Source organism: Dromaius novaehollandiae, chromosome 16, assembly GCF_036370855.1.
Source record: "Dromaius novaehollandiae isolate bDroNov1 chromosome 16, bDroNov1.hap1, whole genome shotgun sequence".
NCBI classification, from domain to species: domain Eukaryota; kingdom Metazoa; phylum Chordata; class Aves; order Casuariiformes; family Dromaiidae; genus Dromaius; species Dromaius novaehollandiae.
The window spans coordinates 5881352-5901293 of record NC_088113.1 but is presented as its reverse complement, the minus strand read 5'-3'; the positions used below and the strand labels follow the sequence as shown (position 1 = coordinate 5901293).

Here is a 19942-nt window from a genome sequence, read left to right as displayed (position 1 = left end):
CAAAACAAACTAAAGTTTTTTTATTTCTTGAGGTAATGTCTCTTGAACTGAAAAGCCATTTACAGTTGCAGAAAGTGCTTAGGCCGGAAGTGTGCGTGGAAAAACGGATCCCCTCATCCAGCAGTGCTGGTCATGGACCTTCTCGGTGCTGTTTTGAAGAAGATATTATTGCATGGCCATGGCTCCTGCTAGGGGAACCTGAGGGCCTTGGTGAGGCAGGTCCCTTCCCATTGTGTCCTTTAGGGCAGGATCTGCCCGTAATAGCATGTCTCTGTCTCCTTCAAGTATGAACAGTTTGAGAGCACCATTGGCTTCAAGCTGCCCAACCATCGTTCTGCCAAGCGTCTATGGAAGGTCTGCATAGAGCATCACACCTTCTTCAGGTGAGGAGCCCTTCTCCATGCCTCAGAGGGAGACATGCTGCTGCCTGTGGCTCATCTCAGCCTGTTCATGTGGGGAAACAGGAGACCCTCCTGTGCTTTCCTCGGGCTTCCTCTGCCCTGCCCTGGAAGGAGCTGGTTGTCCTTCTCTCACCTCTACCCTGTGTAGGAGCAGCCCTCTCTGCCCTTGCATGCCCAGGGCTGTCCCCTGCCTCCTGTCCCTGTGGGAATGGCTACTCTGCCTTTTTTGGGCAGAGAGAAGCAGGCTCTGCCCATCTCTCATCCACAGACCTTTTCTGCCCCATGGAGTGGGAGACTCTAGGTTGTCCTTCCCATGTCCAGAGCCATCTCTGCTCCATATGGCACAGGCTGACTGCCCCACTCTGCCACTGCCTGGGAAAACCTTGTCATTTTGGTCCTTATCTCATCAGGACCCTAAATTCCCCCTTCATCCCTCCTTCCCCATTGGCACCTTGCTGAGGCAAACTCCTCTTCCTCACCACACCTCTCATCTCTGCCTTGGATCTTGAAGTTGGCGGGGAGGAGGGGCCGGGACTTTGCCCCACACTACTGCAATCTGTATGCACGCGTGGGACAGGGCTGTGGAGGCCAGCTCAGTGCCATGTGTGGGCTTGCTAACCGTGTGTTGCCTAACTCATCCGCAGGCTGGTGTCCCCAGAGCCACCCCCAAAGGGCTTCTTGGTGATGGGCTCCAAGTTCCGCTACAGTGGGCGGACACAGGCACAGACGCGGCAGGCCAGTGCCCTCATTGACCGCCCGGCCCCCTTCTTTGAGCGCTCCTCCAGCAAACGGTACACCATGTCTCGCAGCCTTGATGGAGGTATGCCCCAAATTGGGGAGGAGGAGGGAGACTGGTCTACTAGCAGGAGCGAGGAGGCTGCTCTTAGGGGAGGGCTGTGTGGGTGACGGGCAGCTGGGCTCAGTGCGGTGGGCTCACAGTGCGTTGTCCTGCTGTGGCTCATTTCTGCAGGGAAAGGACTGGCTGGATCTGTCAGGGTTGCTGCAGTCCATGGGATGACTCATGTAGGCTGCCCCTGACTGGGTCCCCATGGCAGAGGGCCTGTCCCCATCCCAAGTGATGGCCCAGACTTGTGTGTCTGTGCATTAGCAGCAGGGATGCAGACATGGCTGGCTCAGCTAAGCCAGGACCGGGACCTGGGTGACGGTGGGGAGACGGGGCTCTCTTCAGCTCCATTGGGGATACAGTGTTAGCTCAGCCTGGGTGTGCAAGGACATGGGGAGAGGTGTAAAGGCGAGGCTGGTGACAAGTGTAAGATTCAAAGGAAAGGAGAAGAGGCCTGAACTTTGGGGCTGTGGCAGTGTCAGCAAGCCCTAGAACCTGTCTTCCCTGCTGCAGGTCCTTTCAGGGCTTCTTAGCCTACTGGTCCGAGCCATCGTGCCAGGGTGGAAGGCTGGCGGAGGTGGGGTGAATAGGGACTGATGGCTTGCATGTCTGTGATCTGGGCTCTCTTCTGTATGTGCAGAGTTCTCACGCCCAGCCTCTGTCAGCGAGAATCACGATGCTGGGGCAGAAGCTGAGAAGCAGGATGAGGACGGTGAGTTTGGCAGCAGGAGACGGTCTGAGGCGGAAGATGAGGAAGTGACTACCCCAACAAAAATCAAAGAGCTGAAGGTACAGATCTCATGGGCATAGGACCTTGGAGGCTAAAGGGTGGGCTGTCTCGCAAGGCGGCTTCTGACATGGACTTTCCTGGACCCCTCTGGGCTGCCCCTAGAAAGAGGACAGGTGAGAGGCCAGTGCACAGATGTCAGGGATCTGTATCCCAACCCCAGGTTGGGCTGCAGTTGAGAAGGATCACCTCTGGGCGTGGTTTTCTAGAGCCAGTGCTCCACCACAAGGCTTAGTGTGGCCCATTCTCTTGCCCTTACTAATGGGAATGGGACTGTCACAGTGGCTCAGTTCTGCTTTCTGTTGCCTCCTGCCCTGAAGCAACTCTTGATTCCCGCAGGGATCCTCCAAACTATCTCACAGTTCGGCCCCAGGCAGAGGTGGCCAGGCTGGGTCTGGGAATAGCCCCCAGTCTGTTACGTGGGAAGGGGAAGGACCAAGTGTGCCAGTGGTCACCGCTGTGCAGGCAAAGAGCTCCTGGCCACAGGGAATGCCTTCTGGGTCTCTGTCCATCCCGCTGCTCTCCCTGCATCCTTGTAGAGGGATATCCACACACAACCCTTCCCCCAGGCACACCAGGCACACTTACCCATGAGCGGGCTCACACTCTGGTGGGCATGCACCTGTGCCCTGTCCATGTACTGCCTTGGCCACTCAGGCTGGCTCAGAGGGTACCCCAGCCCATTTCAGCCCCTAGTCCTTCCCCCCGTGCTGAGCAGGGAGTGGAGTTTCCAGTCCTTCTGCGCTTATTCGTGCTGATACCAGTGGGGCCCTGCTATGAGTCCTGGCTGGGGGCAGTGGAGCCCAGCCAGGCCCCTATAGGCATCCAATTTCAACTTGACTGTGATGTTTGTGACAAATTCCCTGGACTGACCCTGCTGGTTGCTTTTAATCCTCTTTTTGCTGCCAGTCGGAGCAGGAAACAACCCCCAGGCACAAGCAGGAGGTATTCTTTCTCTGGAGTATCTTACTCCTCATCGGTGCATCATATTGTCCATCCTCCTCAAGGCAACACTACGTGTCACCCTATTTACTGGAATACAAGATGCACCAAGGCGGGGGGTTGATCTGCTAGACAAACCCAGTGGGCAAACAGCTGGGGGTCTAGCAACAGAGCACACTCAGCAGCATCTTCTATCCCACTAAGTAAGGCAGTCTTCATTGTGTGTGTGAGCAAGAGCCTTCCCAAGGCACAACGGATGGGCCACCATGCCAAGTCCTTGGCCCATTGGGAAGAACTGGCTTCTGCTCATGTTACTGACCCCTCCATGTCCTCTCCTTGTGTCTCTTTGTCCAACCCTGTGGCCCTAACTGTCCCACTGAGGAGGCAGCACAGGCACAGAATGGCCCTATTGCTCCTACTTCACATCGGGACTTTACGCCCTGTCTTGGTTTCTGCTTTCGGGTTTCCTGGGTTGGGGTCTACATCACATGCCCTGCATGTAGGCTCTGTTTTCAAGAAATCCCTTGCTCCAGCAGCAGTTTGCATGGCTTGTCTCCTTAGAGAGCTAGCATTAAACAGCAGAGCCAGGAATGGCAGGGATCTAGTTTCAGCTCTATCACTGCCTTTCTGCCCTGCCTTGGGCAACTAAATCCCAGAGATCCCTTCAGCATCTGCTTCATCCGCCTGTCAAAGGCAGGCAGTCGCAACTACCCACTATGCAGTGGAGGGGCACTTGGACTGAGCTTGGCTAGTCTTGCTAGAGAGTGATGTTGCAGAGCAGAGGAGAGGCTGCACTCTCACCAGGTCTTCTCAAAGGCTGCCAGACCCTCTCACAAATTACCTGTGTATGTGGTAGCCCCTCCATCAGAAACAGCTGGCAGAGACCCTCTGGCCCTAGTCTGCTGATTCATTCCAGGCTAAAATTCACAGCTGCTATCAGGGAGGTTTCTTCTTTGCCTACAATGGGGTTTAAATCGTTGCTTCAGCTATTGACTGAGGCAGATGTAGCCCTAGTGATGTGCTTGCAGTGCACAGGCCCTTGCCATCCCCACTCAGCACAGCAAGGAAACCCAGCCAGTGTGGTGCCACAGTGTCCCAGCAAGCTGCTTTCTCATCCATCGTGGAGCCAGGCACCTGGTTGTGTTCTCTCCAGTGTCTGCCTCATTGCTTACTCCCGCTGCATGTACATGTGCTGTTTCCTGCGGTCCTGTGCTCCCCGACACTCCCATGAGCCTAGAGGTGGGCAAGCCATGGGGCGCATGCTTCAGGTGTGCAGACGGACTAGGAGAATCTTTTCACAAATTCTACTGAGCCTTCAGGATCTGAAAAATTTGGCTGGGCTTTTCATGCGGCTCCTTTGGTTCTCTGGTCTGTTGCTGTGGCACCCAGGAGAAATAATGGGAAGGAAAGACATTTTAGTTGTCTCCTTGCGAACCTCAAAACAGGTTTGAGCTTGAGGCAGAAGTCAGGGTGGGTTCTTGTTCTGAGCTGCTTTGCCCACCCCTATGGCAGAACAAGGGAGGTATCCTAGTGCCTGTAACATTGCAAAAAGATGTTCTAAAGCCCACATCTCACCTTGCACTTGAGCTCTCTGAGCAGTTTTCTCTATAGCAAGCCAGACCCAACCCCACCACTGGGCCGCTGTTGGGCCTAAGTTGGTCCGTGTTGATTCAGGTTTGGATCCATGTCAGACATCTTTGACTTTGGATTTACAGGAATCCACTTCTCGGGAGCCCTATTATAAATACCAATGAGAGAGTCCCAAAAAGTCTTGCTGGGAGGACTGGCTGCTCTCCTGCCCCACTGAGTTAGAGGCTCTTGGTTCCTTCATGCCTTGCAGAGCAGCCCAGCCTGGAGGGAGCCAACAGCGACGAGGCTGCTGGTATTTCCGGTAGGGCCCAGCCCCTTGCTCATCTCAAGGAACTGCCAGCTCTCTTCCCCCACCTGATTTAGCTTGTCCTCAACAAGCCATGCTTGAGATGCCAAAGGGGCATGTTTTGCCCTTCACGGAGGGAAACCATTTGTGTCCGTTCTGCCACTCACTGCCTTTTTCCTGCTCCCTGTAATGGTCCTAGTGACACTCACAGACCAGGGTTCTTGGACACACAGTTCAGTTGGGTCTTGACACCCTAAATTCAAGCCCAGTGTGAAGCATACCCTCCTTAGTGCCCCTGCTCTTCCTCTTTGCCTTAACCAGTGCTTTAATCCTAGCTATCTTCCTCTCTCTTTCCCCAAGTTTTTAGACAAGCCAGAAGATGTTTTGCTAAAGCATCAGGCCAGCATCAATGAGCTGAAACGGACCTTAAAGGAGCCCAACAGCAAGCTGGTTCACAGGGATCGGGACAGGAGGCTGCCTTCCTCACCAGCCTCTTCCTCACCCAAGCATGAAGATGAAACACCAAAGGGAACCCCAGAGAAGGCCAGAGAGGTTTGTTCTGCTACTTATTTTATGGAGGGGAGCAGGTTGTTCATCAGGAGGTGTTCATAGTTTGCTGGGTTCCAGATCTCTGTCTCCCATGGTGTCCAGTGGGACATAGTGGGATGTGACCATGGGAATTATGTGGTGGTGACATTGAGTGGAGGGAGAGGACCTCTCACTGGGGCTCTTGCTGAAGTTTTGTAATAAACTAACTAACTGGTTGCATGCTACTGGTGCTGATCTCCCCTCAAGTCCAGGCGCTGCATGGGGTCAAACTTCTCATCTGTCTTCCTGGGGTCTGTGTTTTGGGAGTGTCTGGAGGTTGGCCTGCATGTGGCTGTGAGATGAGACCTATGAGACCAGGGTGTTTCTCACCCTGGTACTGCCAAGGCTCCTGCTTGGGAGTGCCCAGCACGGGTGTTCTCCTACAGACACCCGCAGGAAGTGTGGGAGCAGGTGCCTGCACAGAGGGTGCCCCATCGCACCCTCACAGGCCGGGCACCCGGGTGTTGTGAGCAGCAAGAGCACAAGGGTCAGGCACATCAGGCCAAGAGGGCCAGTGGGGTGAGCGGTGCTGCACTGGGATCCTGCACATCCATCCTTCCCTCTTGGCATATTATCTGCTGTGGGGCTGGGTGTGCAATGAGATATCCTGCACTGAAGAGTGTGAAGGGAAGTTGCCTAGGGGGCTGGAGCTGGGGACACTCCCCCACCAGCAGGGAGGAAGGGGATGAGCTGCGTAGAACCCTCCACATCGCTGCTGGAGGAGAGCTGGATGCGGTGTGGTGTGGATACTGTGCAGGGGGGGCTCTTGGGTAGCTCAGGCCATGTGGTGTGGCAAGGGTGTCTCCCTACCATCCTGGCTGACAAGAGCACAAGACCCTCTCTGCTTGCTTTCCCCACCTCAGTGAACTCTCCACTGCAAGGGCTGCAGAGCTAGCCCTGTGCTGGCACTGGCTGGCGCGTCTGCAGAGCTGGACAAACACCACATACAGAGCATGCTATGGCCTGGCTCTGGCCTGGGAAGGTCTCTCTGAGCAAGAGAGGAAGCAGGCATGCACTGCTAGGAGTGGCGCAGGGTCCTGGGAGGGAGACTGGGCCAGGCGGTCTCTGCAGGGGATTTGTGATGTGCACATGTGCTTGCTGATTTCCAGCACTGATTGGAGATACAGAGCTGGCTGGTCTGGGCTCCCCCTGGCCAGGGCTGTGGCGTGTGGGAGCAGAGGTGAGCTGAGGAGGCTCACAACCCCTCATCAAAGCACGGAGTTTGGGAACAGGAAGAGAGGCTTCACCCCACATCTGTTTTACAAGCAAACATATAAAGTTCAAAGACCTAAGTGGAGGATCTAGAGCTGGAATATCTGTGACCTCTGTTCATCCATCCATCCATCTATCCATTTGTTCCTTCATTCCTTCTCATGTGCTCTTTCTCTCTCTTTCTCTGTCTTTCTGTCTCTCTCTTTCCCCATGGGTGCTGGGGTTTTCCTGCTGACACAGAGGATGGAAGAAGACACCCTAGAGGATTTTTCATCTGAGCATGGAGCTTCCCTAAGCATGGAGTCTTTCACGCAGAAAAGCCTTGTCTCCTCTCCTGAGGTTATCACCATCCCCTTTCTCTCCCCACTCCTCTCTCTTACTGTTTTGGACCATGCCCCTCAGGCAAACAGGGGTGGTCCCTGCCCTGCAAGCAGAGACCAAGCCATTCGCTGGCACCCTGAGCAGGTCCTCTCCCATGATGGGCAGGATCCCTCATCAGGATAGGCTATCAGTGAATGCCGCTCCCATGGCCATTTCTTCCAGGCTGTGAGATGGGCATCCCAGGGAGAAACCTTCCAGCAAAGCACTGCTGTGCAGTTGTGCTGGGATAAGCTGCCCAGGGCTGGCTGCACATCCAGCAAGGGAGCAGAGCTGGTGGCTGATGCTGGGGTTCCCAGGAGGCAGTGCTGAGGCCCAGGGCGCGGGGCGCTGTGCATGTGTCCGTCTCATCTAGGTGCAAGCAGGCACCCAGCTACAAGCTGTCTTTAGCTATTGCTTATGCTTTCCTTTGACTTCAGCTGGAGTTACTGTTGCTCAGGCCCAAGCACCCAGTCTCTGGATAGATTAGAAATGTTTTACTTCCACCTGTGTGAAGCAGGATTCCCCTGCCTTTACTGTCCTTTTGTGGTGCCTGCCTTTGAGGGATGTAGGCTCAGTACTGCTTGCATTCAGGGTTTTATAGCTCTCACATGATGGCAGTTGTTTCCTAGGGCAGCCAAGAGAAGATATTATTGAGCAGAAGAAAACTAGACTTCGAGACCTAGTTCTGATGTGTTTGAACCTAGCCACATTGAAAGGTGGTGCACTGCAGTGCTGGCATGCATATCCTGTCTAAGTGCACCCAGAAAAGACAGCATAGCAAAGTCAGTGTCGGTCTGGGACTGGTGACAAGGCAGTGGCTGTAGGGACAGGGGAAGGGTTGGCTGTGCTCTGCTGCTCCCCATCATGCTAGCTCAAGTGGGCAGCCATGCACTGGGCAGGATGGCCAGGAGTCCTCTGTGGAAATCGGGGACCGTGTTTGTTCTCGGGAGGGACAAGCTGGAAGGAGTGTGAGCAGGCCTGGCTTGTTGACCCCTCCTGGTCTAGTCCTGTTGTGCTCAGGGAGGGCTGAGATCAGGGCTCTAGGTGGTGGCCAGCCCGTGGCTTGAGCCTGTTCCAATAGCTAAAAGGAGTGCTTGGCCCAGTGCAAAAGTGCCTGGTGTTGGCAGGCTGTGCCCTGCCAAGGTGTCTGGGTCTCGAACCTGGGCTACAGTACATGTCTGCAGAGAGGCAGCATGGGTGCAAGTCAGGACTTGAGGATGGCCTTGGGCTTTAACAGGAAGAATAGATGCTCCTTTGGTGAGACTCAGGTTCTGTGGCAACATCTCCTGGTCTGTGCTATGACCCTCTGCCTGCCAGTATTTGGGAGTTGATGCAAAATTCTTCTAGATGCCAGCTCTGTGCACATCTGTAACAACTGAGAATCTCTGCCAGAGCTGAGCCCCACAGTCCCTGGCCAGAAACAGCAGAAGCAAGGTGAGCATGTGTGTGCTTAACTCAGGGAGTCTTCCCCTCTGCCTGCCGGAGGCACCCAGAGTGTCCAGGCTTAGGGTGCCCAGGCACTGAGCTGGGCTCGCTTTTGATTTCTCGCCATGTGTTGGTGACTGAGGGTCAGCAGTTGATGTAAAGCCATTGTGATTTTTGTCCTTATGTGACCTGTGTCTTCACAAGGAATTTGCATCCCTGGTGAGAGCTGCTCATGCCATTTGTGACCAACACCAGGGAGTTTCTGTGCTCATCGCATGGTCTGGCCTTCCCTAGGTGGACTGTACTGACAGCAGTGGGGTTTTCCTCAGCCCAGAGGAAAAGAGTCCTGGGTTTTGAGATGACTGGAAGCTCTTTATCTTTGGGTGACTAAGCAACGCAATGTATTGTCTTAAGAAGTAGGAGTAAAGGAGTTCCTCCTTTCTGTGAGGCTAATGCTTTTCTCTCAGGCAAGCTGGGTCTTCCCAAGGAGCAAAGGAAAATGGCAGATATAGTGGAGGATGACAAAGAAAGAAACCTCCTGCCTTCCCCTGGGTTCCTCCAAGGTGTGTAAGCCTTGCCTGCAGCCATCACATGCATTTGGCTGTCTCTACTTCAAGCCATTTCTTTACTTTCTGCCTCTTTGCTATATCTTGTGACATGTGTAGGCCACAGCTGATATGTCTTTCCAGCCACTCCTGATCCTTGGAGCAAATCTGTTAGGAAAGATGTACAGAAAAGGCTTGAAAGTAAATTATCCCTTGGGAAGTCAAGGATGCTCTACAGTTATTCCCCCTTTCCAGCATTGTCATTTCTTAGACTCATCTATTGTCTTGGCACATGCTCTGTCCTGCCAGCCTACTGACTGGCATTCTGAGGTTTTCTTTCCTCTGGCATGCTCTCTTCTGAAGCTCCAGAAGTTTTCTGCTTTCCTGGAGGACACATCCAAGTATCCAGATACCTGCAGCAAACATCCCCAGGAATCCTCAAGCTCTGAAGATACGTAGGCCACCAAGAGCTGAGGAGCCGGAGCTGACTTTGAGCTGTCTGGAGCAGAGAATGCAGAGCACTCCACAGAGTAGTTGGCTGTTTCCATGGAGCGGGCTGTGCTCATACCAACAAAGTTTTTCTCAGCTCTGAGGAGAAGGAAGGTGGTTTAGAGATAAATCTTGAATTTTTGGTATTTTCCTTCCTGGTTAAGAGGTGTTGCCATGGATAAACATACTGTACCAGGCTTCAGAAGGCTTGTCTTAAGGCTCTCAGATCTACATTTATATGGAGCCATAACTCTGAGCAGGAGCCTGACCAGGCTCATCTTCTTTGCCCAGGGAAGTACTCCTCCAAAGGACCCTGATTTCCAGCCGGAGGAAGGGGGTTTTGCTCAAGGAGCTTGTGCTTCTGCCTATGATCTGTGGGTCCTTGCCTTGACTGACACAAGGATTCAGCAATGAGGCCATAGCGCAGGAGCAGAGTAAAAGCTGCTGTACTCTCAGGGAAGCAGGCAGTCCTCTGGTTGAATGGACCATATGCATCCCTAGTAAACTGGGAGGCTGGTGTTCAGGGAGCAGAAACTTAAGCAGGCTTCCTGGCAGGCCTAGGAGAGCCAGGGAGTTGGTGGTAATGCTGCTTTCATGGGTCAGACTTGCCTATGAAAGACATAGCCATAACATAGTGCTCCTGAAAGTTACTGACTGCCTCTGCTGCAATTTCTGTGGACCAGGAACAAACAAAAACTGCAAGAGGAGCTTGTGGTGGAGGCAGATGTGGAGGAAGGGACCTGAGGAACACTCAGCTTGTGCAAGCGATGCAATAAGGACCTGATGCAGCATGAGTCTCCTGGAGGACAGGGCTCCTCAGCACGAGTGCACAGGGCTGCCTGGCTGTGGTGGACTGGGGGATGCCAGATACCATGGCAGAGCTTCTGCTAAGCCTGCCTGGTCTTGTACGCTGTCCTGGAAAAGGATCCTGCTTGCATTTGCACAGGAAGGGTGCCCTTCTTACTGCTTTGCGCTCCCTGGTTTGGGTCTGGAGGGAGCAGAGGACCAGCGCTGGCCATCACTGACATAACCAGGCAAGGCCTGAGCAACTGTTGTGTCCTTGTGTGCTTGCCAGCTCTGCAAGCTCTGGCCAGAGCCCAGTTGAGGAAGGAGCTGGCATGAGGTCTGTTTCTTGTCCAAGTGGGGTCAGACTCATGGCTTTGGATATTCTGTGTGTCAGGAGCCCCAGGCCTTTCTTTCTTGGGCACCTGGGTGAAAAAGGTGGGAACTGGGGAATGACATATGTCTCTTGGGTGCTTTCACTGATTTCTGATCTCCCTTCTTTAACTCCATGTGGAGGCATTTTCATCAGCAATTGCTTTTCTGCCTTCCTCTTTCTCTGTCTCCCCTAATCTCCTCTTCTTTTCCCTTCTCTCTCTCTCTGCTTCCTTCTGCCTCAGTTTCCCGTTATTCAGCATTCAGTTATTAGGTTTCCATTTTGGTGTATTAGCTGCAAACACATCAACTTGACACCCCTGTCCTGGGCACTGCAAGTCCAGGTCTCCTTCGCACTGATTTCTTTTCCCAGTTTGTGCAGGGAGAGTGCAGCCGACTGAGCTCTCTGTGGCTGAAGTGCATGCTTGTGCCATAGAAGGTCAGTGTAACTCACGCTGCAGAGCACCATCTTTCAGCTGAGATGCTGGATCTGAATCTCAGTTGCCTGTCCTACAGGCAAGAGCCCTGGGCATCCACACTGTGGGTAGACCCAGTGCAGGGTGGCCAGCCTGTGCCTTCCAGCACGTCCTCCTGTGGATGCCCAGTGTTGAGCTCTGAATGACCATGCCCAAGGCCTCGTCCTCCACACAGGTGGTGTGTATCCCAGGGATGAGTGGGGAGGCTGCAGAGCATTCTTGTCGGTGAAAATGCCCATTAATGTTTTCCTGCTGTTGTGTTGTTGTGGGTTACTTTCTACCTTCTGTTCCAGAAGTGGCTTAATTTTAGCAGTGCTTTGTGCTTGGAGCTTGTAAAGTCTTTAGGTGTCTTGCAGGGCAAACACATGAATGTACAAAGTGTACATTTTTAAATTATAGTAATAGTAATCTAGGATCCTCCCCTGCACAGCAGCATAGATACACTATGTGGTATATTACATACTCCCTGTGTCCTTGCTGCAGGATGCTTTACTGCCTTCACTTAGTCCTTGCTGCAATATCTGTAGTTGTCTCAGCTGCCAAGCCCATGGTCTTCTTTTATATTTTAGAAGTGACCTTTCACAGTTACATTTTCTGAACTGCGTGGTTTCAGCATTGCTAGAAACCTCAGCTAAGTAGTTGCTTTTGATGAGATTTCCAGGGAAAGCTAGGAAGGAAGGACTGACTTTGGAGTGAATATGAGCTGCAGCATTTGATAGGGACAGGAAAGCCCCTTTCTAATGCCTAACGGTGGTTTCTCTTCTTGTCAGTTTGGCATAGCATTAGGGTATGTGGATGAAGCTGAGAGCCTAGTCAAAACATGGGCCATTGCTTACAACAGAATCTCACCCTTTGGGGATTGCAGGAGCCAGCTAAAAGTATGGTTGAACTGTGGAGTCCCAGTCTGGTTTAACCAGCTGTGCTCCACTGCCTCTTGGGAAGTGCTGTGATGGCTTCTGTTAATGTGTGTGACAGGAATATTGCCCCCACTTCTTTATGCCCATCAGATTGGCAAATATTGCAGATATGTGAGTAAGCCATCACCCAGGGCAAATGATCCCAGGCCGTGGAGAGTTTGGGGGGCTCAGTCACCTTTGCAGCATCAGCCCCATTATTTTCAGTCCCTTCTGCCCAGCCACCAGTTGCTAGGCTCTTAGTATAGACCCTACCTCAATTCTTGCATGAATAGTAATAATAATTTAGTCAACCCTGTCTGAGGCAGATTAGCTTTCTGTTACTTATCAAAGCAGTCATCAGCTGTGAGGTAAAGTATGTTTGACGCTAACTCTTCTTGCTCCAATTGCAATGCAGGGCTCGGAGCATTGGGTATTTATAGAGAGAGAAACTTCTAGGCTGGAAGAGGTAGCTCTAAAGAAAGCTCTGGGAGTCAAGAAAGAAGAAGCACGTGCAGGTACGTCAGAGGTGAAAATGAGTGTGAGCATATCAAAAGTGGAGATGGCAGTAGGGAAAGGCAAGGAAGCTGCAGGCCTGGAAGAGCCAGCAGATTCAGCCCTGGATGCCCGGCGAAGAGCAAAAATGATTGCTAGTCCAGAGGATTTTGAGTCTGTCTGGGAGGATGAGATCTGTGAGAAAGCATCCAGGGAGGAGTCCAGCATGGAAGCAGAGCACTTGCCAGCTGAGAGTGGACAGGAGGAGCCCAAAGGAAGGAGAGAGGAAGTGATTATCAGAGAGTCAGGTCTGTTCAGGCCGTGTCAGAAATCTGAAGAGGGGCAAAGGCCTGAGATTTCAGACCCAGACTCTCACCAGGGAGAGAGCAAGGTGAACTTGGAGGAGCGTACTTCTGCAGCCTCCGGGAAGCAGGAGGCCAGGATGCCAACCACAACCACAGAGGTCATTAAAATTAAAGTGAAGTCTAGTGATGAGAAGACCGAGACTTCTGCTACACAGAGGATCATCTACTTAGGAGATATAGAGGGAGATGAGAAGGAGAATAAAACGCATCTGCTCTCAGAGGCCAGAGAAGGTCTTGGCTTGGAGAAGGGGCTAGAAACTATGGTAAATGAACCAGGGGAGGGCTCAGGGCCCACAGCATCTGCAGAACAAGGGTCCCAGTCCACTTCCTCAGTGGGTGAGCAAAGGAAAGCAATATCAGAAAAACCTACTGTAAAGCCAGACCAGTGTGAGACAGTCTGTGATGAGACAAGCCCTTTGGGACATCCTCACTCAGAGAAGGAGGAAGTTTTGTCAGTACAACAGGAACGAGCATCTGCTGGGCTGACGGGCCATGAAACACGAGAGGGAGATGAAGCCATGTCATGTTCCCAAGAGGTGGAATTGGAGGAAAAGGATCTGCAAAGATCAGTAAGAGAATTTAAGCTCTGTGCCCTGGCAAGTGAAGGCAGAGGAGCTAAGGACATGCAGCAGCAGGGCAATGTGGAGAACCCAGCACTGAAACTGGCTACGGGAGACCAGCGGGGCACAGACAGCTTCACAGCAGAGTGGGAAGTTTCGGAAAGGATCATTGCAGAGGGAAAAGAGGAGGAAAGCTCCAGAGTCGTTCTTCAGATGGAAGAGATAGAGACTAAACCACCTCCTTCAGCTGTGCCTCACCAGGGCCATCCTGGTGCCACAGAAGGGTCAGAGGAGGATAAATTGCGTGCTCCTATCCCTGGGCCCTCACCTCAGCAATCAGACCCTGTCTCTGCAGAAGTAGCCCTGGATATGGGGCCAGCTCAGGACACACAGCCCAAGGGCAAAGAGCCGGCCCAAGGCACCAGCCCTTCAACAGATGTGGAAATAATTGAGAATGTGAACCCCACAACAGAGGTGACACCCAAGGATGCAAGCCCCATAGCAGGTAAAGAAGCATTCAAGGACATGAGCCCTGTAACAGAGGTCGAAATACCCAGGGACATTAGCCCTGAATCTGAAGAACAACTCCAAGACATGGGCTTTGCTACAGGAGAAACACACCAAGATGCAAGTCCTCTTGTAGAACAACCACCCCAAAACACAGGTGTTGCTGCAGTGGAGCTCTGCCAGGTCAGAGGTCCAGCCCCAGGGGAGGTGGTTCAAGACACAGACCTTGCCACAGGGAAGGCAGCCCATAGCAAAGTCCCTGCCACAGAAGAGCCACTCCAGGAGGAAAAGCCCATGATAAAAGAGCTGTCCAAAGAAATAGAGTCCATGTCAGAGGAGTTGCCCCGAGATAAAGGCAATGAGATGGAAGAATTGTCTCATGACAAAACTCCTAGCCTGGAAGAGCTTCCTCCCAAGGCAAAAGAAATGGAAGTACAAACTGGAGCCATAATAGGAGACCTGCCCCAAAAGGGTGCTGAGGCTGGAGGGCCACTCCACATTGCAGCCCCCAAGGCACAAGAGCCGCACTGGGACTTGGAGTTTAATGTGGCACAGGCTCTGCAGGATAGGAGCTCTATGGTACGAGAAACCACCAAGGACAAGGGCCCTGCTCCAGAGCAGCCACTGCAGGATAAGTCTCCTTCTGAAGATGGTCATGTCGTGCATTCCCACTCCCCTGTAACAGGATCATGTCAAGGAAGCAAGTTGTACCAACCTTCTACCTTTAGATATGAAGGCAGGGTAGAGCTGCAAGCTAGCAATGGGATACAGAAAACAGAGTCTGGGCCCCTGATGTCCATTGCTGGGAGGATAGAAGGTACAGCCCAAGAGCATGGAGATATCACTGTGACACTGGCTTCAGCCCCAGTCCCCAGGGTCTGGCAGGATGGCGAGATGTATGAGAAAACCTCAGTGGCTTCTAAGATTAAGATGTTCGAGCAAGGCGAAGCTGAGCAAAGGACAGCACAGGAAGGACAAGAGCGCATGCCTGAAGTTGAGACAGCAGTGAAAAAAAGGGGGAAGATGGATCTGGCACAGGACACGCTTTTGGACACAGGTCTCCTCTCATCTTCTGCGGTGTCAGCCATTCCTGTGGGATCCATGTCCAGTGTGGGCTCCTTAGCCCTCAGGCAAGGGGTTGGTTCAGGAGACTCATCCCAGCCTCTGTCTCTGAAGGAAGATGTTTCTGTTGATTTGGAGCATGAAGGAGAAGATGATGCTGACCTTGCTTCCCCTGACTCTGGCTGCGAACTCACACTGGCAGAAGCCGTGGTAACTCTTCCAATGAACTGTCCGGATGGAAAGTTCATACGCATGTTGTGTGGCTCTTTATTATCATATTCAATGGCACCTCACACATCCATTGACTGAGACACGTCGCTTTGCATCCCCTGTCCTTTTATGTATGTGTGTGTAGTCGGGCTTATTTGCTGAATGCAGATCTGCTGGCCAGTTGGTTCATCAGCTTTTGTTTTGTGAACCCCGACAGTTTGGCTACCTGGAGAATGCCAGCCGCTAACCTGAAAATGGCCACCCAAGCTTCGTGTCCAAGAGCAAGAAAGGAATACAGGGTGGGGGGTGGCTTAAAGAGCTGTGGATGTCACAGATACGCACACACACCTAGCAGCAGCGTTCCCACGCTTCCAGCTTCACCCTTGCTTTTCTTACGTTGATATCCCTTCTTGCTTGGCTCTCCAGCCTCACCCGTCCTCCCCTGTCTTCGGCAAGCTGGTGGCTGGATGATAAAATAGCTTTCTTCTGCTCTTGTAAGCACTAGATCAGCTTCTGTAGAGTTCAGTTCTTTAAAACTAACCCTTTTCTCTAATCCAGAGCAAATCTCAGGAACCAAGTGGGGAAGAAAAGGATTTATCTGACCCATCACTAAAATCCAGCCTGAAAGAAGACAATTTAAAGACTGCTATTCCAGTAGTCTTCCAGGTCTCAGTGCTGTTTTACTAACTGCTTCTTACCATAGTATGAAAGCTCACCTTAACCATCTGAGGACTGTATGCTTCCAGCTCCTCTCCCCTTTGCAGAGCTGTTATGTATATATTTAATATATACACACACATACGTGTATATGGGTGTGTTCCTGTGGAGTTTGTTTGACACCCTGTTTCTCATACCTCTCAACCTCCCAGCAGTGCAAACAGAGGGTACCTGTGCTGGCAGAGCCTGGCCGATTGGAGGGCTGGCTCTGGCTGCAAATGCTTGGCCCAGAGTCCAAGAGAGGGGTTTCCTATGGTATCAATGGGCTTAGAGCAAATCCTAAGGGAGAAATGCATAGAGTGAGATGCAAAATAAAACAGAAGCATGGATATGGATTTCCCATTGCTTCATGGCAGAGAGTGGGAAGAGGAAGTTTACCCTCTGATGGCAGAGTTGAGAGGTATGTCCATGTTTGGAGAGGAGCTAATGGAGGGAGGCTGTCCCTTGGCTCTGATCGTGTTGTCAATTACACTGATTAAACATAAAATCGGTCAATCCTTTGGTGTCATCCCTAGTTGTGAGGCCTCCGGAGGTGGAGTGTTTTGTCAGTGGGGCTGATTTAGCACCACTGCCCTTTTGCAGGCAGCTGCCGTGGTGTGCTCCCGGTTGGCTGTGGGTGAGTGCTGAGCCCTCCCTCCCTCCCACATGAAGGCTGGGGTGATGCTCTGCCAGGGCACAAGGCAGATGCTCCTTTTGGGGCAAGCTCAGTGGAATTGGCAAGCTCCTTTGCTTCTCCTTGAACGTATGTGGCTGATGGGGCCCTTTTCTTTTCTTCAAACTCTTCTCTTTTTCTTTCCCTTTGTTTCTTTTGGTGCCTAACTTTACTGACACGTGATAGCATTGGCGTCTGAGCTGTTTCTGAATATCTCTTAAAAGACCTGTTGTTTTGCATACATCTGCTTTCACCAGGTGCACTGACGTGCCTCCAGGCTGGCCAAGCATTTCTGTGGGACTGACCCTTTTTCTCATATGATTAATTACAAATAGGCTTTTGGCAAAATCAGATTGGATAACTCCCCCACTCCCTGCAAAGTTGCTGCTGTCAAAAAGGTTTCAGTTTCCATGCTTGAGTTGTGTTTGACTTTACTCTGTGATGTTTGCTGCAGCCTTCTTTTTCCTTCTCCTCCCCCTCTTCCCCCCATTGGCATAGCCAGCTCTGTTGTGCCACTTGGTGCTCACAGTCTCAGTCTCTCTCCGCCCTTGTGTCTTATTCAGAGAGCAGGCTTGAGGGAGGGTGCCGAGGAGAAAGCTAAGCCGCCTCGGCACAGGGCTCCTGAGAGCGACACCGGGGATGAGGAGCAGGACCAGGAGAAGGACTCAGTCTTTCTGAAGGACAACCACCTGGCCATCGAGCGCAAGTGCTCCAGCATCACGGTTAGTTCAACATCCAGCCTAGAAGCAGAAGTGGACTTCACGGTGATTGGTGACTTTCACGGGACAGCCTTTGAGGACATATCCCGAAGTCTGCCCGAGCTGGATAAAGACAAGAGTGAGACAGAAGATGAAGGCCTGGCTTCCTCCCAGGATACTGAAAAAGTAGCTCCTGGACTCGAAGAGGATGTCAAAGCAGCAGAGAAGGTCTCCCAGCCTAGCCCAGAAGTATCCCACCTAGAGGTACAGAAAGAGAAGCCACCCACCAAGACTGTCTCAGTACCATCATCTCTTGGTGTTCTTTGTCATGGTTCCCACTGTTGCTGCATTGGCATGTAGTCTCACATCTGTTTGGAAGAGCATGCTAGCTTTCAAACAACTCCGTGTTCCTGTCTGGCATAACTGTTTTACCCTAACACAAGCTGTCATCTTTGTTGCATGGTTATTTCAATTTAGGCAGGTGCATGGCTCTGTCGTGTGTGTTCTGTGCATCTGCTAACCAGAAGAAGTCACCTTCTTCTCTTAATCCACTGTGTTTGACCTCCTACACTGTCCCTTGCACCATGATAGCATGCTGGCAGCTGGGAAGGGCATGTTTCTCTAACCAGCAACTGTCCCTGTCTTTTGCATGAAGTCGATGAATAGCTTGCATAGTAAAGAGAAACGTACTGCCAACTAACCTCTCTCTGATGGTGCAGGGAGTGGGAGACATTTATGGAACAGTTGGTGGGGACAGCCTCGAAGGTCCGGGAGGGTCTCTGTTAAGGGAGTGCTTATAATTGGGCTAAGGAAACTGCATGTGGCATGTCTGTATAAGTGGAAGTTGAGTGTATACCACTGAGAAATGACAGCAGAGCCAGACTCATCTTGCGTGGAATGTAATATTGCCTCTGTGCTGGGCCAGGGCTGTGGTATCCCCTGTGCAAGCAGCCAGTCCCTAGAGTAGCATCCGAATTGGAGATCTCCTCCCTCTGCCTGGCCATGTGCTCCAGGCGGCTGCTCTGCAGTGCAGACCGTGAGCCCTTACTGGCAGGTAAGTCCCCTCTCTGCTCCCTAATGAGCCGGTGGCAGGATGAGTCCAGACCCAGAGCAAGCAAAAAGCAAAAGAATAAAAGGTACTTTCTCCGAGACAGCCTGTGTGGTGTTTGATCTGAAACCCTTGCGTGGATTGTGTCCTATAATGTAGGCTGCTATGCCAGGGCTAGTGAGATACTGCGGGTCCATGGCCATGCACTGGGCTGGGGCGGTCGTTGACTCAGAAATGTGGGGGACTCACTGGGGGCTGAATGAGGCCTGAGTAACTGTCCCCTGGCAGGACCTCTAGGCAGCTCCAGGTCCTCATAGCAGGGAAGTGCTGAAAACCTGTCTCCATTCCTACAAGTTAGTCTGCATCTGTCACCAAGGGTGTAATCACAACTGTCTGGAACTAATGAATATTCATAAACCTGTGTCAGGTCACAAGTGAAATGAGTTCAGTGGGTTTCACCCAACATTAGAAGATCAGTTTGTCCTGACCCATGGTGTATATAAATCTATGAAAAAAAAAAAATTCTGGTGACGGCATCCGGTCCAATTTGGGCTATGTCAGTCATTTGGGGCGGTTTGCATGGTAGCTGTCTGACCTCTGGTAATAGCCTGGCCTCTGCTGTACATTCTTGAGGATAGAGCTGTACAGTTTCTCCAGACACTGCCTGTGTCCTCATGGATCCCTTCTGGCTGCCTTGGGCCCACAGGGCTATCAGCAAGATATGGCATTTGCAAGAGAACAGGGAGGCACTAGCTGTGCGTGGGCTAGCGCAAGAGGAGGAATTAGACATGTCCCATGGGGCAGTGCTGTTTCTAATTGAGCCCTGGGAACAGAACAGTCTGATGCAGTTGCTGACTTGCTGTGTTTCTCCTGCAGTCGGCAATGCTGAAAACAGATGCCACGACTGTTGGCCTGGTGTCGGGCATGAAGAAGCCTGAAGCAGAAGCCTCTGCTCCCCACAGGGTATGTGCCGCAGAAGCAACTTGGATGATGTGGCACCTTTTCCTGCATGAGGCTGGCTCTGGGGGCTGGGGAGCAGAGCTGGGTTCATCCTCTCATTGCGCTGTTCCCTGGTGGCTCTGCAGAGCCTCAGTCCATCAAAACCTGCCCCCAAACAGTAACACTGTGAGGACAGATGGTTGAGCGAGGCCATCGGGTTTCTCTGCTTGTCCTGGTCTTGCTGTAAGCCCCAAGACATCAAATCAAAGCCCACATGCATTCTGCATCTACTTTTCCATGCGAGTACCCCTTGAACTCCTCCCCTACACATACTTCCCTCACCTCATCTCCCATGCTTCCGGGCAGCACTGTTTTGCAGGGATGTTTCCAGAAGGTGACACTCACTGTATGTGCTGCACGGTGCTGCTGGGCACGTGTCTGTGGCCATCCCACACGTTTCCAAGCCATGTGCCTTCGCAGCAAGGGAAATAAAGCACTGGTTCTGCTAGTGTAGCTCCCTCAAAGGTACCTCCAAACTCACCAGCTTTCTTTTGCCGTTGGCAGGTGGAAGGAGGCACCCCAGGCAGCAAAGACGCAATAGCTACTTCCCACACTGTCACCACAGAGACCATATCAACAACCTCAGTAAGCAGGGCTGACTGCTCAGGGTGGGAGAGGGTGCTAATGTCCCACCAG

The 19942-nt window shown here is 52.2% G+C and overlaps 1 protein-coding gene across 5 annotated transcripts in view; it reads left to right on the top strand.

The window, feature by feature from the left end:
- Positions 1-19942, top strand: part of EPB41L1 (erythrocyte membrane protein band 4.1 like 1) — a 95893-nt gene that overhangs the window by 66488 nt on the left and 9463 nt on the right. For 2 of the 5 annotated variants that reach the window (XM_064521374.1, XM_064521373.1), the window contains exons 11-20: positions 286-383; positions 1046-1221; positions 1886-2034; positions 2942-2977; positions 5211-5402; positions 12412-15192; positions 15751-15858; positions 17125-17523; positions 19184-19270; positions 19811-19891. In XM_064521374.1, the coding sequence (XP_064377444.1) occupies positions 286-383; positions 1046-1221; positions 1886-2034; positions 2942-2977; positions 5211-5402; positions 12412-15192; positions 15751-15858; positions 17125-17523; positions 19184-19270; positions 19811-19891 (4107 nt within the window). The remainder of the gene's footprint in view (positions 1-285; positions 384-1045; positions 1222-1885; positions 2035-2941; positions 2978-5210; positions 5403-12411; positions 15193-15750; positions 15859-17124; positions 17524-19183; positions 19271-19810; positions 19892-19942) is intronic. The other 3 variants (XM_064521375.1, XM_064521376.1, XM_064521377.1) reach the window with 3 other exon arrangements.